Source organism: Sinocyclocheilus anshuiensis, unplaced genomic scaffold (assembly GCF_001515605.1).
Source record: "Sinocyclocheilus anshuiensis isolate Anshui unplaced genomic scaffold, SAMN03320099.WGS_v1.1 scaffold186, whole genome shotgun sequence".
Lineage (NCBI taxonomy): Eukaryota > Metazoa > Chordata > Actinopteri > Cypriniformes > Cyprinidae > Sinocyclocheilus > Sinocyclocheilus anshuiensis.
In genome coordinates this window covers 239528-255587 of record NW_015542355.1, presented here as the reverse complement: position 1 = coordinate 255587, position 16060 = coordinate 239528, and the positions used below count along the sequence as shown (strand labels likewise).

The following is a 16060-nucleotide window of genomic DNA, read 5'->3' as shown; positions in this document are numbered from 1 at the left end:
ACACACACACACACACACACACACACACACACACACACACACACACACACACACACACACACACACTTTCACTCTGACTGACTCAATGACCCACCAACACAACTTGAAATGGGGAAATAAATTCAAGATGACAGGGCACGACAGAAACTAAACTGGATAGACTGAAGAAAGGGAAGAGACAGACACTTAGATTACACTAGATGAGTGAAGAGACACAACAGGGGCTGCTGGTGAACTGTGTCTAAACTGTCATTAAATCATTGGGCCCTTCCTGCTTATACCTGAAAACTGGGGCAAATAGAATTTTGGATGTTGGCACTGATAAAACCATTTTAAAGACAATCACTCAACAAATAGAACACTTACCCCTTTAGAATCGAGGCTACCGGGTTTTGCGTTGAATTTAACCGTCTTCAGACGAGCTCTCTCTTTTCTTTCCACCCTGCCACAGTAATAGAGACAAAGTCAGTAAAATGTTCTAGACAAATGTACGGTTTCCACAAAAAATATTAGGCAGCACAAACTTTCGTTTTGGTTTTCAACAGGTCATAGTAAAAATTGTTTCTCAAGCACCAAATCAGCATACTGGAATGATTTCTGAAGGATCATGTGACACTGGAGACTGGAGTAATGGCTGCTGAAAATTCAGCTTTGCTATCACAGGAATGAATTACACCTTAAAATAGATTTAAATATAAAACTGCTATTTTAAATTGTAATAATTCACAATATTGTTCGGTTTTTTTTTCTAAAATTTTGATTAAACAAATGCAGCCTTGGTGAACTTAAGATACTTCTTTTATTCAAAATTACTGCAAAAGTATTACCATACCCAAGCTTTTACACAGTATATACTTAGTAGTGTACATACAATCTGAAACAATCAAAATTTTGTCCTAATTTTGTTTTATATGACCATTTTGTTCCTGATATTTCAAATCAAACAGAATGTTCTGCTTTACATTTAAGACTTCTTTATGTAAATACAGAGGAATTAACAGACAAGAATGTGATAGGTTAATATTAATGAATGACCCATTTTTATGGTTTATTATTCACATGGTGTATTCAACTCTTTCATATCAGAAGAAGAAGGAAAATTCTGTTTTTCATTGTATGTTCTCTTTAAAGAGCCAACTTAAATATAGGGCAGTAGGGTGACGATTAGAAGTAGGGCTGTCACATGTAAATTTAGTACAATTAATTATATAAAAAAAAGTTCAGTAAAAATATTACTCCTTCAAAAAGGAAGCACTCATGTTATGTTTTTTAATAATTAATTTACATAATTTAGGTGGTTGTGCCAAGTAAATATTGATATATGCAATTTATTGAGATTAATTTGATAACTTAGCATATCAATGATATGTATTTGTATTTGATTGTATTTTTTAATTTATTGACAGCTCTTTTTAAAAAAAAAGATTGGATGTGGATTGTGGTTATTAAGTTACTACTTGGAAGAAAAAATGCTTAAAAAGGCGGTAATAAATCTACACTGGTCAAATGTTTTGTCTTTAGTCACGTAGGTGATTCAGCACGAAACTCACCTCCTCTTGCTGGGGATGACGCCCATCTCCTCACTGTCCCCTTCGAGCATCACTCTCCTGGCCTGCCACCACTCATCATCAGATGCATTGATAACATGGAGGATGTCTCCATATCGGAAACTGAGACCTTGACTGGGAAGACCACTATCCTTTGCCCTCTCATAGTCAAACAGAGCCCTGCAGAAAGGCACATACACACACACACACAACGTCAGTTTTACAGAGCTGACACATTCACGCAACATTTTGCATCTGTCTGTCACTAAAACTCTCAAAGTCTTGAATTGGCAGTAATGGCTGACTCATTCTAAAGCAGCATGCGTGAAATGTGCAGATACAGCTGTAAAAGGTACAATAAGTGCCACTAGCCACAGTCAGCACATATTATAGGGTAGCACACAATCCTCATAACTGTGTGTGAGTGTTTGTGTATAATGATGGTATGTTGGGAATATGATGGATTGAGACGACAACTGAAAGCTTTGTTCTATTGCCTCGAAAATCTATAAGCGGCTGCCATCACTTTTCTTGCCAAGTTTGGGGAGGGAGGGAACATCATACTAAATTAATATATCTGTGGGATACAACTAGTGCGCCATTCTCTGGTCTGTTTTAAAAAATGTATCAGTTAAACAATGAATGAATTCAGAAAATTTCTGCCCTTTCTACCTATCATTTCCTGTCTCCTCTGCTGTAAGGAAAACATATACTGTAACAGACACAATATTACAAAAATATGCATACATTCAAAACTCTGGGGTAAGATTTTTTTTTAATTCATACCTTTATTTCAAAAGGACACATTAGATTGATCAAAAGTGACAGTAAAGACTTTTGATAACAGTTACAAAAAAAACCAAAAAAAAAATATTTCAAACAAATGCTGTTCTTTTGAACTTTCTATTAATTAAAGAATCCTAAAAAGTATCATGGTTTCTAAAAAAAAATATGAAGCAGCACAACTGTTTTCAGCATTGATAATAATAAGAAATATTTCACCTCAGCATATTAGAATGATTTCTGAAGGATCATGTGACACTGAAGGCTGGAGTAATGACTGGTGAAAATTCAGCTTTACCATCACAGGAATAAATTACTTTCTAATTTGTGATAATATTTCACAATATTACATTTTTACTGTATTTTTTATCAAATAAAAGCAACATTGGATAGCATAAGATACTTTTTTTTTTTTTAAAACAAAAAATCTAATCAACCCTAAACCTCTGACTGACAGTTTGTAAACATGGAAACCAGGTCTTTCTCAGATGCTGCAAACCTCAAAATATATTACTATATGATAAATTTCACATAATTTTGAATGAGAAATCTCAGCTCCTCCACATAATAGAAAACCAGTAAGAGAGAAGCACAGATGAGATCAGAAATGCGAAGCCGTTTCAAAGGCGATCACAGTTTACTATGCACTCCTGCCATCTGAAGTGGGTGAATCACTATGCAGTGACAGAAGAAACCTCTCATTCATCCTCATATGGAGGAGCACTATCCAGAGAAACAGGCTATCGTTTCAAAAATAACCATGATTCCCGTACTCATCCTTAGAAAGAGACACAAACACTCTATTTAAAGAACAGATTTTATACTGATGATGTAGACTCAAATACCAGATGAAAACAAGAGTTTAAACCTGAACTGTCTGAGGGAAGCATGTGGACTGGAGTCACCCATTGATCTTTATTGTGCACTTCAAAAATAAGCAGGAGAAGTAATAGCTGTTTTGTTTTATTTTTGTATTTTTAATTATATTCTCAAAATGTGCCAGCAAAAACACTTTTTACAGTTTTAAAGCCATGCTGTTTTCACTGTTATCTACCTCCAGCAGGGCAGTGTGGATGATCAAGCGGTGAAACACAGTAAAAGGAAGCACTATAGCTCAGACGCATCCGCACACAAAAGAACACAGGCTGCCACAGTCTCCTACAGGCCAGCCCCACTGAGTACATAATACAAGAGATAACAGCAATAATGCCCATTAAACTCGTTCCTCCAGGTACATTTAGACACTGCAAGCCTAGCCAAAATGCTTCAATGCAGACCTGTGATAAGCTGAATCAAGTGTTATTGCATTTCATGTTTCTCTCTATTGTCTATACAATTTCTTATTCTGTTTGGGTGAAAACAAAGGAGTCTCACTGTATGATACCCACCTCCTAACGGCAAATGTAAATTGTACTTCAAAATGAATTGCAATCAGAGGTTAACTAATTTTGACCCCTTGATGTAAATGTAAACACAAAAAATAAGTGGATGTCTGATAACTACAAAAACAGGCATATATTAAAGAGATTTATCATTTTAGAACATGCTGTTCCTAAAATGCTGCAATGACACCACACACTAAACAGCACTTCACACATTTTTAGCCCTGATAAAAGCTCTCAGATAAGACAAGGCTCTCCTGAATAAAATAAAAGTGTGAGAGTTTGGGAAACAAAAAACAAAAAAAACAAACAAACAGGTGATACTAGTACACTAGCCCCGTCTTCTCTGTTCAATGCTAGCACTCACATCACCTCTCCTTAATATTGCCTTTTGTAACCATGCCAACACATCTGTTTTGGAAAGGAAGCCTATGATGCAGATGCAACAAATAAGATGTAGACAACACAAACACAGCCTAAAATCAATAAAGGGGCTAAATAATAATAAAAAACAACAACAATAGGATGAACATCAAATGTTATATCGTGTACATATCTTAAAATATATTATATTTATTGTGGAAATAGGTAAGTATTACAACTGTGATTGAAATGATTTATGAAAAGTTAGATTATATACGCAACCAAAAGTCTGGGTCGATAATATTTCTTAATGTTTTTGAAAGTCTCTTTCGTAAGTCTCTTATGCTCACCAAGGCCACATTTATTTGATCAAAAATACAGTAAAAACAGTTCTACGGAATTATTCAAAATATATAATACAGACATCTATTATTACAGTTTGAAATAACTGTTTATATGTACAGTGGGTACGGAAAGTATTCAGACCCCCTTAAATTTTTCACTCTTTGTTATATTGCATTGCGATTAATCGCATCCAAAATAAAAGTTTGTGTTTACATAATATATGTGTGTGTGCTGTGTATATTTCTATGTATATATATAAATACACACACACACATACATGTATACTTTTATGAATTTTTTAAAAGAATTATTTCCATGTGTGTGTATATATATATATATATATATATATATATAAATACATAGTAGTGCTGTCAAAATTTATGCATAAACGCATACGATTAATTTTTTCAGTTTAATGCTTTGAAAATATTTTACGCAATTGGCGCAGGGGTGGAGCACTCACAACTGCTGCTTCGGTCTCTTTTTTTTGACAAGAATTTAGTTTATTTAGACGCAGAACATCTTTACGACCACATCAAAGCTGCCTTAAAACTGTGCATGCATGTAAGTATTTGTTACACGAGTCAGATTTAAGAACGTGTCTCTGAAATGCAGTGGTTTTCAAAACTGTCCTTGAGCAGCCCAGCACTGTCTCATCTAACACACCCGATTCAACTCATCAGCTCATTAGTAGAGTATTTAAGACCTGAAGTGAGTCAGAAAAGTTATAAAGTTTAGTGTCAGATCTGCATCATGTTCAGCAGCAGCAGCTCTTAAAGCAGCCAAAATAACCTAATAATCAGCTGCTGTGATGTCTGATAATCAAAGAACAAAAGAAAAAAGAGGAAATCAATAACTTTTGTAGCTTTAAGGATTCATCTATATTTAAATTTAGAATTTAGTGTTTGATAACTTTATTCAGTTTCTGTATATTTCCTACTTGCTGAAGGGCACAGGTAGCTAAATATGACATTTATTATAATGAGTTTATGTAATGATTGTTTTAAGTTCACTTAAATTAGTTATTTTTTCAAGTCTAATAAATGTTAAAATTGATAGCTCTCAATTGTAATGTAATGTTATTAGCGGGGATAATCAATTTCATAGAGGTATCAGTAGTATTAGTATCAGTGATCCTCACCTTCAGTCATAAAAAAGATGCCATTAAACAAATCTTAAAAGTATATTGTCTTTATGTTGTTTCTACACTAATTTGAAGATTGAATTTGAAATTATTGCAATATAAAAGTATATTTAAACCGTACTGACCCCAAACCTTTGCATATTGTGTTGGTGATCAATATCATCCCAAGGATGAAATCAATGAAAAGATACACAAGCTACCCATACTGCACTGTTGTGAGCAGATACCTACATGACAAAATTAATGGGTTGCACATAATGGCTGGCACATATGCTGCTCTAATAGATGGAACATTGAATCTCACAGATGTCATTTCACAAGCATGCATTATTCCACAACAAACACAATTAAGACAACTGATCTGCATTTCAGCTGTATTTTTAGCACAAAATGCTCTAATAGTCATGTGATGGTGCAAATGGGTCTGTTTGGGTCAATACAGTGCAACATTATTTATAAAGCAGGCAATAATATACAGCATAATGGTGGTTAGTCACCATTACGGATCTGTTACAAACCATACTGAGTGCAAAAAGCAATCATCTACACTATACATGAACAAAGTGTTGTCTTCAATGTCCTCGTTAACCCTTGCTTCATTAAAGGATAAAACACACACTCACACACATACACATTGGAACACATGCCTAGGGAAAAAAAGCACATCTTCCCTCTCATCGGCCAATAAAGACGTTAAAGGTTGTTATGGAAACTGCAAGCTACGTGCAGTACAGTGGAGATATACTGTACTTATATGTTTGTATGCTGGCAGGTTCTCAGCTTATTTCAGTGGATTCATTCCTCCATGGCATCATTATAACAGTGATGCTTCTCAAGACTCTTCTCAAGACTCTTCCAAAAAACAACCTGCAACCTGCTGACAAAAACTAAAAATTTACTGTCATATGACACATACTGAATAATGCGCTCTCCCCTCTGCAGCCATTATGTGCCCTTATGATAATAAATAGAACATATTCTTGTCTGTAAACCATTCAACTGATAAAATTACTGATAAATTGATAAAGCTGATAGATCACCTGATGAAAGAACCGAAACATTATGTACCGCAAGAGCTGTAGCTTAGTGGTCATTCTTGCCAGTGCTCATGTGAATTACGCAAATTCAGGTCAGTACTGTTTTAGCATTATTTATATACTATTATAGTATTTATTAATATTTTGAATTACCTTTTATTTTTATATTTAATGTATCTTTATATTTTATTTATAGATTTTGAAACTTTTTAATATAAATTTAACAGTGAATCTGGCTTAGTGCAGATTTTCACACTGAAATACTGCATGCAAAATTGCCAAAACTGTTTAGTGAATGCGCCCCTGAGTATTTTTTTTTTCTAGTGATTTATTGTGTGGATCTTGCAGTAGAGCTGCAGGGCTGAATCTGTGTCTAACAGCAACAGAAACAGTACAGGTAGAGTATGTGAGTAATATACAATGCTCAGCAGAAAATGGTACATACATGGGTGATGAACCTCATGGACAGCATTTTTCCACTAGAGCAAATGTCTGTAATAGGGCTGTGAATCTTTGGGTAGACAGCGAATCGATTTGATTCACGATTCATAGGGTTTCGATTCGATTCAAGAACGATTTTTGCAAATTCAGAACAATTCGATTCGATTCACAATTCAATTCAATTCGATTCGATTCGATTAACGATTCGATTCTGAATTCTTTAAGTGCATTCACATGATTATTTAAATGCTTCCCCTAAATTCTTTAAATGCTTAATCAGGGGGCAAATTACACAGCAGCCTTTATGGTTAGAGAACCATAGGTTAGTGAAAAAAAACACTTTTGTCCATTGTTAGATGCTAGTATCTTTGAAAATAATGATACGCTGCAAATAATGATTGTATGTGTTACATTATTCCAGTAGGTGGCGAACAGTGAGTGTTAAATGTATTTGATGTCTGAATCATTCATTCAAGAGATTCAAAACGAAACAAGTCTTCATTTATTTAAAATTATTTTTTTTTACATAATTAGGCTAATTCGTTAAAATTAATAAATATTTTTAAATAGACTCATTTACTATAGCATTAATAAAACATTTTGTCAGAAATTCAAGTAAATTACATATTTTGTTTGGTTTCATGATGTACTCGCTCATTATATAAATTTTGCAAATTTTGAACACAGAAAAAGTTACATAGTGCTGCTTTAAGTTCTTTGAGCGCGAGATCACTTCTCTTTCAGTGTGAAAACTTCTTAATCTCATTTTCATAAAATAAAATGCTATAGTATTTAACTTTTCCTCTCCATCGGCAAATGATGATTCTGAAAGAAAACGCGGCCGATGTCTGTTTGCTATAGCAACAAATGATACGTTAATGCATCTGATTATCAGATAAACCTCGCGCTCTTATTTCAAGGTTGTTGTTAATGCTGTGGTTATTTTAACAGTTTCCTTCGTACATTTGGTTCAATGACATTGTTAAAACACATTTATCATTCAATGGAACTGTGCGTATGCTTTAGACACTTACATTTTTGCTCAGTCCATGGAATAAATGCGCAGCCTTCGACTGCTCAGGTAATGTCGTCGGTATGACCGAGAGCCATTGAAAAACTACAGAAAAACAAAACTACTTCACTTTAGCTTTACTGGCCACGAGTACTAAGGAGAGATCACACATCACGAACGGAGCGCGAGCGCAATCCTGTGACAGTCGCAGGCGGTAAATAAAGTGGAGCGCGTGAAGGAGAGATGCGAGGGCACGAACACTGTTCAAGGTCTTCATTAATTTGTGCTTGTAGTAATTTAATGTGTATATATTTTGAAAGCATTGAATCGCTATAGAAATCGCGATTCATTCGATTCTTAGCGTTTTAAATCGATTACTGTCCGAAATCGACGATTCACGATTCAAAAATCCATGTTTCAAGATCGATGCATATGCATCGTCAGGGTTTGTAATCGATGCATCGAGAAAACGAGTGAATTGTTACACCCCTAGTCTGTAACATCATTTGTTAAGAGTGAGTGCTGCCTCAGTCCTTGAAAAAAAAATGAATGTAGTATTACTAAGCAGCAAGATAAAAGCTGAAGCCATCAGCATGGCAAAAGGGAAACAAGTAAACATGCAAACTAGAAAAAAGTGTCAGAGTGCTGGCAAAGGTGCAGATAATGCGGTGCTTTTAATTGTTACAGAGAAATGTGGTGTTTAAAAGCCCCCTGAGAGTAAAGTGGAGTGGAATTTTTATGTGTAGATCAGCGGCCTCATAGCGATAAGAGCCTGGGCTAGTGAAATAACAGGACCCGAGCTGACATTTGCAAGAATGAATTACATACATTACAGCAACTGAAGATTTTATGTGATTACTACATTTTTACAATTTGGGAAGAAAATGTGAGAGGTGCTTGTTGCAATAGTTGCCATCGAGGGGCTCACTTACTGGTCAAAGTCAAAAGAGCCAACCTTCAAGGTGGTTGTCAGGGTGTTGCTAAGCAGTATATATTGTGTTCTGAATGGTTGCTTACATGCCCAAGTTAAAAGACCCCACTTGCATGTTGCTATGCAGTTTCTAAGGTGTTCTGTGAGGTATCTAGGGTGTTCATGTGCAATTTAGCTTGGCTTATTAAACATGTTAAAATGCATGTTAAGATAAGATAAGATAAGATAAGATAAGATAAGATAAGATAAGATAAGATCTAAGTCTTTTCCTGCTGAACATAAACTTGGAAAATTAAACTAAAAAACACGAACATAACATCAATATTCATGATATTCTTTGCAGCGTTTAAAAAAAATAAGCGAATAAAAATCTCTATACTGTAGCTCTCTCACTGTCGCAGTCCCTAGACACAACACAGCCAACTTCTTGCTAAATAAATCAAACCAGACATCTTTGCAATTTATATTCTGAAATTTACATTTGCACTGAACAAATTACACAAACACTGGACTTTCTTGCTTAAGCAAGATAAACAGATGTATATTTCTTTCTCCGATCACATGGAGGAAGGGTGTTGTTATGGCTACATGTAAATGCTACCGCAGAGAGAGAGAGAGACACTGAGAATGCTTTGAGGAGGTAAATAAGCAGTGCACACACACACACACACACACACACACACACAAAGAGCCACACGCACACTTCCACTTTAAAGAAATTGTGATGTTGATTCATTGTGACAGAAACACTGAAACTTGCTGATTGAGGAAAATCACTCAATAACTGACTCATATCCCATCCTAACTGAATGGAGTTGTGCATGCATTGCTTTTACATTGACGTGTGTTTTCTATTCATAGAATGCAGCCAACAGCGATCACACCTCTGCATTCATCTCGCCAGAACTCAGCGGAGGCAAACTGGAAATTATACTTTTGTCATAATGTTCTGTTTCCCTCTACAGACTGAGCAGAGGTTTGTGGAGACTCCTGTCTCACAACCATCTCCTTCCTCAGCTGCAGAATTCTTACAGTACTGCGTACAACAGGGGCCATATTGTATATGTATATTTATTCAAGTTTCTTCCCCTGAGATACACTTATATTAGTCCATGACATGAGCACTTAAAGTTATTGTACCAAAACAAGTTGCAATACTCTCTCTGACCCTCACAATTACAGGCTTCTAAATGTAAATGATAAGTGTTTTTCATCAGGATTAGCCAAGTTGCTGAATGTAAATATGGGTACTCAGCAGTTTGCAATAGTGTTGTTATTGTTAAAGGGATAGTTCACCCCCCCCCCAAAAAAAAATTCTGTTATCACTTACACACCCTTAAAATCTTTAAGAGTTTATTGCGTCTGTGTTTTTGCCTGTTATTGTGAGTAGTCGATGAGCAAATTTTATAATAATTTATGCAGAAATCCATGGGTTCACATACTTTTTCCTGTAACTGTATGCTCATGGCTGTAATGCAAATACCTTGATGAGAAGGGAAATTCAAAATCCAGTTTTCAATGACATAACCCTCTTAATATGACTCCTATCTTAAGCATTAGTAAAATTACACAAAAATGAGACTTCAGTGAACTGATCTGTGCTGATGTGTTCTGCAGCAAATAAATGTCTCCCTATAAGGTCTGATTTCCTGTGTCTCAGCTTTTCCCAGCATCCGTGTTCTGCAAAACCGACCAGCTCTTCGGACTGGCTATGGCACAGTACAATTATCTAGCACCCAAAGAGGGGGCCTGCCACATTAGACTGCATCTGGGAAGGAGATATTGAGCATCTTTTAATGCTGGGGGAGCAGTGCATGCTGTACATCATGAGGAGAGGAGGTGTGTATATGTATAATTGCTGACAGGATTGCTATTTATCACAATGGATCTCCACAGGTGCACTGGTTCTGCTGAAATTTTCTATCTAACACACAATAACAAAGCCAACTCAGAAATCTACAGCTGCATGTCGCTACCAGCTAATGAGGAACTAATCTCTGTTCTGTTGACTGTATTGTGAAACATATCTGGGAGAATCATAACAGCTGTTCAGAAGAGTAGCCAAACAGTGCTGTCGCATGGGATGTTTGGAGGGAACCTGGAGGCTAGAATGTATTGCTTAGGTCTCATGATTTAATTCTTTATCTTCATAATTTCTTGAAAATATTTACAAATATTTAGTAGCCCCTGGAAATGGGCTCAAACTATTATCATGTTGGCTTTTTCTTAAAAAACATTTTTTTTAATTTAAATTTTAAATATTTTTAAATTACATACATATAATTACATGATACATATTATATATTAAATACATATTAGAATTTCTAATTACAAAACATTAAGATCTAAAATCTTTATTTTATATCTTAATTATACATATATATATATACAGTGGGTACGGAAAGTATTCAGACCCCCTTAAATTTTTCACTCTTTGTTATATTGCAGCCATTTGCTAAAATCATTTAAGTTAATTTTTTTTCCTCATTAATGTACACACAGCACCCCATATTGACAGAAAAACACAGAATTGTTGACATTTTTGCAGATTTATTAAAAAAGAAAAACTGAAATATCACATGGTCCTAAGTATTCAGACCGAATACTTTCCGTACCCACTGTATATATATATATATACAGTATGTCTCACTGTAAAATAAAATTGGTTTCATGTTGACTTAAGAACAGAGAGCAGGTGAACAAAGAGAGGTTTCTTGGAGCATCTTATAATGGGTCACTGTTGCCACTTTCCTACTGATTTTAAATATCAATAGCTCTTCTAAATGTCATGTAAAACAGTATGATCCCCAATTCTGGCTGATCTAGGATTAGAGCGCACACATAAGACAGCATGTGCTCCTTTTAGTGTGTGTGTGTGTGTGTGTTAGAAAGGCGAAGTGGACACTGATGAATTCTGACTCACTCACTCAGATACCCTGCAGGTTCACACGCAAACCCCTGAAGTATGTGTGCTTGTGTGTACAACAAACATTTCGCTCCAGGCTAGAAACATGTCTCATCACCCAGAGAGACCACACTGATGTTCACATCAATCCAACATCAGTCCCACATAACAAGAGTGACATGGAAAGACAGTTAACGCCATATTTACATGATCAGGGGCTGCTGGGAAATCAGTATCATTCATTCAAACATTCATTCACAACCAAAAAAATTTTTCATCTGTTTTTCATCTTGTTTTTCAGTAAAAATATGTGAACAAGATAAACTGTCTTGAGAAGCTACATGGTGTGAGGTAAAACCTGTTTTCAGAGAAAATATCTAGTTTTAAGAATAAAAATTTTTTTTTTTTTTAAACGTTTAAAGCATAAATCTTCGCTAGTTTTAGCTTTAGATTTTGCTTAAAAAAGAAAAGGAAATTGCCATTGGGGTAAGGAAAATCTGAAGCTTTTTTGGATAATTGACTGGAAAAAAAAACATGAAAAACATACAAAGAAAATTAAATTAATTCTTGCAGTTCTGTGTTAGTGTATGTGCATTTATGTTTAAATATAGATGAGGTCTACCTGACATAGAGCGACCGTTTTTGATTGGTTCTGAGGGATCCCGACCCAGAACTCATGCTGTGGTTCATCATCTGCTCTCGTAAGTCATGAATCTTGGCCTCGAAACGCCCGTATTCTGTAAGCACAAACATAACCAAGCAAGCGTAAACATAATGCAACATTTTTTTCCCCCCAAATCAAACATCAAGCTTTGCAATGGCATCCCTAAAATCACTAGAACAGAACAGAGCACATGCAAACAAACAGTCTCAAACCAAAGAATTAATAAAAAGATATCTCGGAAGAAATGCTGTCTAGAAAGGATGTGGTGTTGTAGAGACTTAGTGTCTGAGATGACAGCTCCGATCAATACAATCAGCTGTTCTATGCTGACTTCTAGCACAAGGTCAAACAGTCAATACAGGAAATGTAGAAGAAAGAGTAGGAGAGAGAGAGAGATGGTAAAGTCATATTATGTATCTACTGTGGTACAAATGCATGATATCCCATAACATCACACTTCTGTCTCATTGTTATATGATACTGAATCTCCACAGATTCCTGCAGAATTGAAATATTCATCATTCTGCAAGATAATAACCAGCTAACTGTATATTATCCATTACTTAGTATATGCACTTTTTAAGAACCCCTATTGTTGTGTTTTGTTTCGCCTTCCTTTGAGATTGGTTGGGGGGGTGTAATGGGTTGTTCAAGCCACAAGCCTCATACTCCCCAAAAAAAAAAATGTCTAAATGTATAAAAACAAAAACAAAAAGTAAAAACAAAGATCCCATTTCACAGCTATAATAACATCCCATATACTTTTAAAAATATGATGATAGTTTTAACTACATCTGATTCATACAACCTCTGCAAAAACAGAACTGTCCAAAAGTTTTTTTGTAAAAACAACTGTTTTCAAAATTAATAATAATAATATGGTTCTTGAACACCAAATCAGCTTAATAGAATGATTTCTGAATGGAATAATGGCTGCTGAAAATTCATTTCCATCACAGGAATAAATTACATTTTAAAATATATTAAAATAGAAAACAGTTATTTTAAATTGTAATAATGTCTCACAATATTTGTATTTTTACTATATTCTTGATTCCCATGAGCATAACAGACTTTTTAAAGCATTAAAAAAAACTTACCAACCCCACTAAAAAAGAATTGGTGTAGAAACTATTTTCACCCAGAAATTTCACAATTAATTACAAAGAAACTGCAAATAACAGAGAATTAAACATCAAATTTTAAAGTACAAAGGCCAAAATAGTATTTTCCTGTAAAACATAGTCCAATAATATTTGTTTTATTGGCTTTCTTTTGTGTATTGTAGTGTAACATTGTAGTGTATTTTTCAGGATGGTAAAAAACACAGATTTGCCCTCCTAAAACAGTACTCGTGCTCTTTCAGCATGTAATCTAGTGCACGGCATGGCAGTTTGTTGAGGGTGCTGCACACCTCAGCCCTGTTTCAGCAGAGAACTACATCTGCTGTGGATGCTGACCAATGAACACACACACCGTGTGCTAAACCTGAGCACTCAGCAATGCCCCAAAGCCCAGCCTGAACACCATTAGCCCACCCAAACCAGCACAGCAGCCCCAACAGAGCACCTACCACACCTGAGTAACATGTTACAGCTGATTTGGATCCTTTTCTGGAAGCTTTTTTATTCAGCTTCTTTCATTTTGTTTTAACACATTTAATTGGTCTAAAAATACCTTATGCAAATAACTAAACCACTCATCAACTAGATGGTTTGAGCAGCTTCTGATGAGGGTCATCAAAGGGTCTACATGCAATAAGGCTGATTGAGAGCCCCGTCTGTCCTTGCAGGAACTCAAAGGTCAAATGACAAGTCAATTTTGTCATTAGGCTGCAGGCTGAGAGAGGAAGATCAAGGACAATTATGATGACAATACAATTAGAGATGTGCAGTAAAAGCATAAAAAAAGACCTGACTCACAAAATATATCTGCATTTCCTCCCAATGAAATATACAGACGTTATACAAATCACTCCCACCTCTGGAAACTAAGCTCTACCTCTTTCTCTAATGGCCTCAATGTTATTTGAAAAGACAGAGAAACCGCTAAAGAATAAAAATGAAACAAAGAGATGTTTCTTCTCCAGAGAAAAAGAAAGAAAGATAGATAGATAGATAGATAGATAGATAGATAGATAGAAAGAAAGAGAAACAGATTAAAAAGTCTCAGAGTGGTGCAAAGCTCAGACAGAGGATAAAGTAGAGAACCCAAAACAATCCTGCAGTGAGGGATGCACTCATCCCGAACAAATCCACTCAAATGAAAAAAAGACTGCTGAGCACACACACCTTCAGGAGATGTTTCTTGGGAACATCATTACAAATATTTGACATTCTTTTCTAAATAAAGATTGAAAAAAAGTTCATACATTGAGAACTATTCAAGAGGGAAGTTGTCACTTAATGAAACACAATATCAAAATAACAATATCATGCACAGTTCCAACATAAATTTCACTTTTCTAAAGTATAACATAAATATAACCTCAAATAAACCAAATTGAACGCTACAGACCCCCCTAAACATGCAATACACACTCACATACACACACATGTGCTTGCAAATCCACTCTCACTTGAACAGAAACGAATCAGCAACAGCAGAGAAGCTAAAAAAAGGTGAGGGGGCTGGTAGACAGGATGGAATAAAGGAAAAATGAAAGAATGTATGAATGAAAGAGAGAATAAAAAGAGATTCTCACTCTTGAGGATGCTCGCAGACTGCAGCAGCATGAGAGACTGACCGCTCCCTACACACAAGCAAAGACTGCCACTCTACCACCTCCTCTCCGCTCTCTCTCTCACACACACACACTCCCTCCTCCAGACCTGCTCTCATTGGCTGGGACTCTAGAGTGGGCAGGGGTTGAGTGTCTTAGAGTCCCTCCTCCCCCTAAAATAGTCCAGATCAAAAGCCATGCTGGATTTTCTCTCTTGATGTCAGCTTTGTGTTTTCAATCTGCAGCGTATTAGCTCGCTTAAAGGTAAACAAGCCACAAATCCAGCAAATATTTCAGCTTTAACTGTCCTTCAAAACTTGCGAATTCCACCAGCATATGAAGGGAATTGATGCACATAAGCAGCAGGCTTGTGAAGTAAGCACATGTGAATTGAGAAATCAATTGATTATTAACTGCTAACCCCTGGAAACGTAAATACAGTAGGATAAAAATACAGCTTCACAGTTGTGAAGGGAAAGTCTCACAGAGGAAAATAAGCTCAGGGAATCAATCAATCAATCAATCTTTCATGAATAGATTTTTGAAACTTACACCAAACTTTTGACGTCCATCAGGGGGGTTAAAGCCTTCTTTAGGGGGGTCAGACCCCCCCCAAACCCCCCCGTAATTCGCACCCTGAGTAAGCTGATCCACATATGACAGCCTCTGAACTTGGTCAATACTAATCTTTTATGCAGGCACTGGACTAAAAATACATTCAATCAGTCATCGCTCTCAAAATGAATTCAAGGGGTCATCTTGTTAATGCTATAAATTAATTACA

General features: G+C 35.7%; 1 protein-coding gene across 34 annotated transcripts in view; it reads right to left on the bottom strand.

Moving 5' to 3' along the window:
- Positions 1 to 16060, bottom strand: part of dlg2 (discs, large homolog 2 (Drosophila)) — a 212174-nt gene that overhangs the window by 11933 nt on the left and 184181 nt on the right. For all 34 annotated transcript variants that reach the window (XR_001634554.1, XM_016490317.1, XM_016490320.1 and 31 more), the window contains 3 exons: positions 12513 to 12627; positions 1551 to 1727; positions 367 to 442 (listed from right to left, as the gene is read on the bottom strand). Coding sequence is in view for 33 of the 34 variants with exons in the window: in XM_016490317.1 (XP_016345803.1) it covers positions 367 to 442; positions 1551 to 1727; positions 12513 to 12627 (368 nt within the window). In the remaining variant the exon portion in view is untranslated. The remainder of the gene's footprint in view (positions 1 to 366; positions 443 to 1550; positions 1728 to 12512; positions 12628 to 16060) is intronic.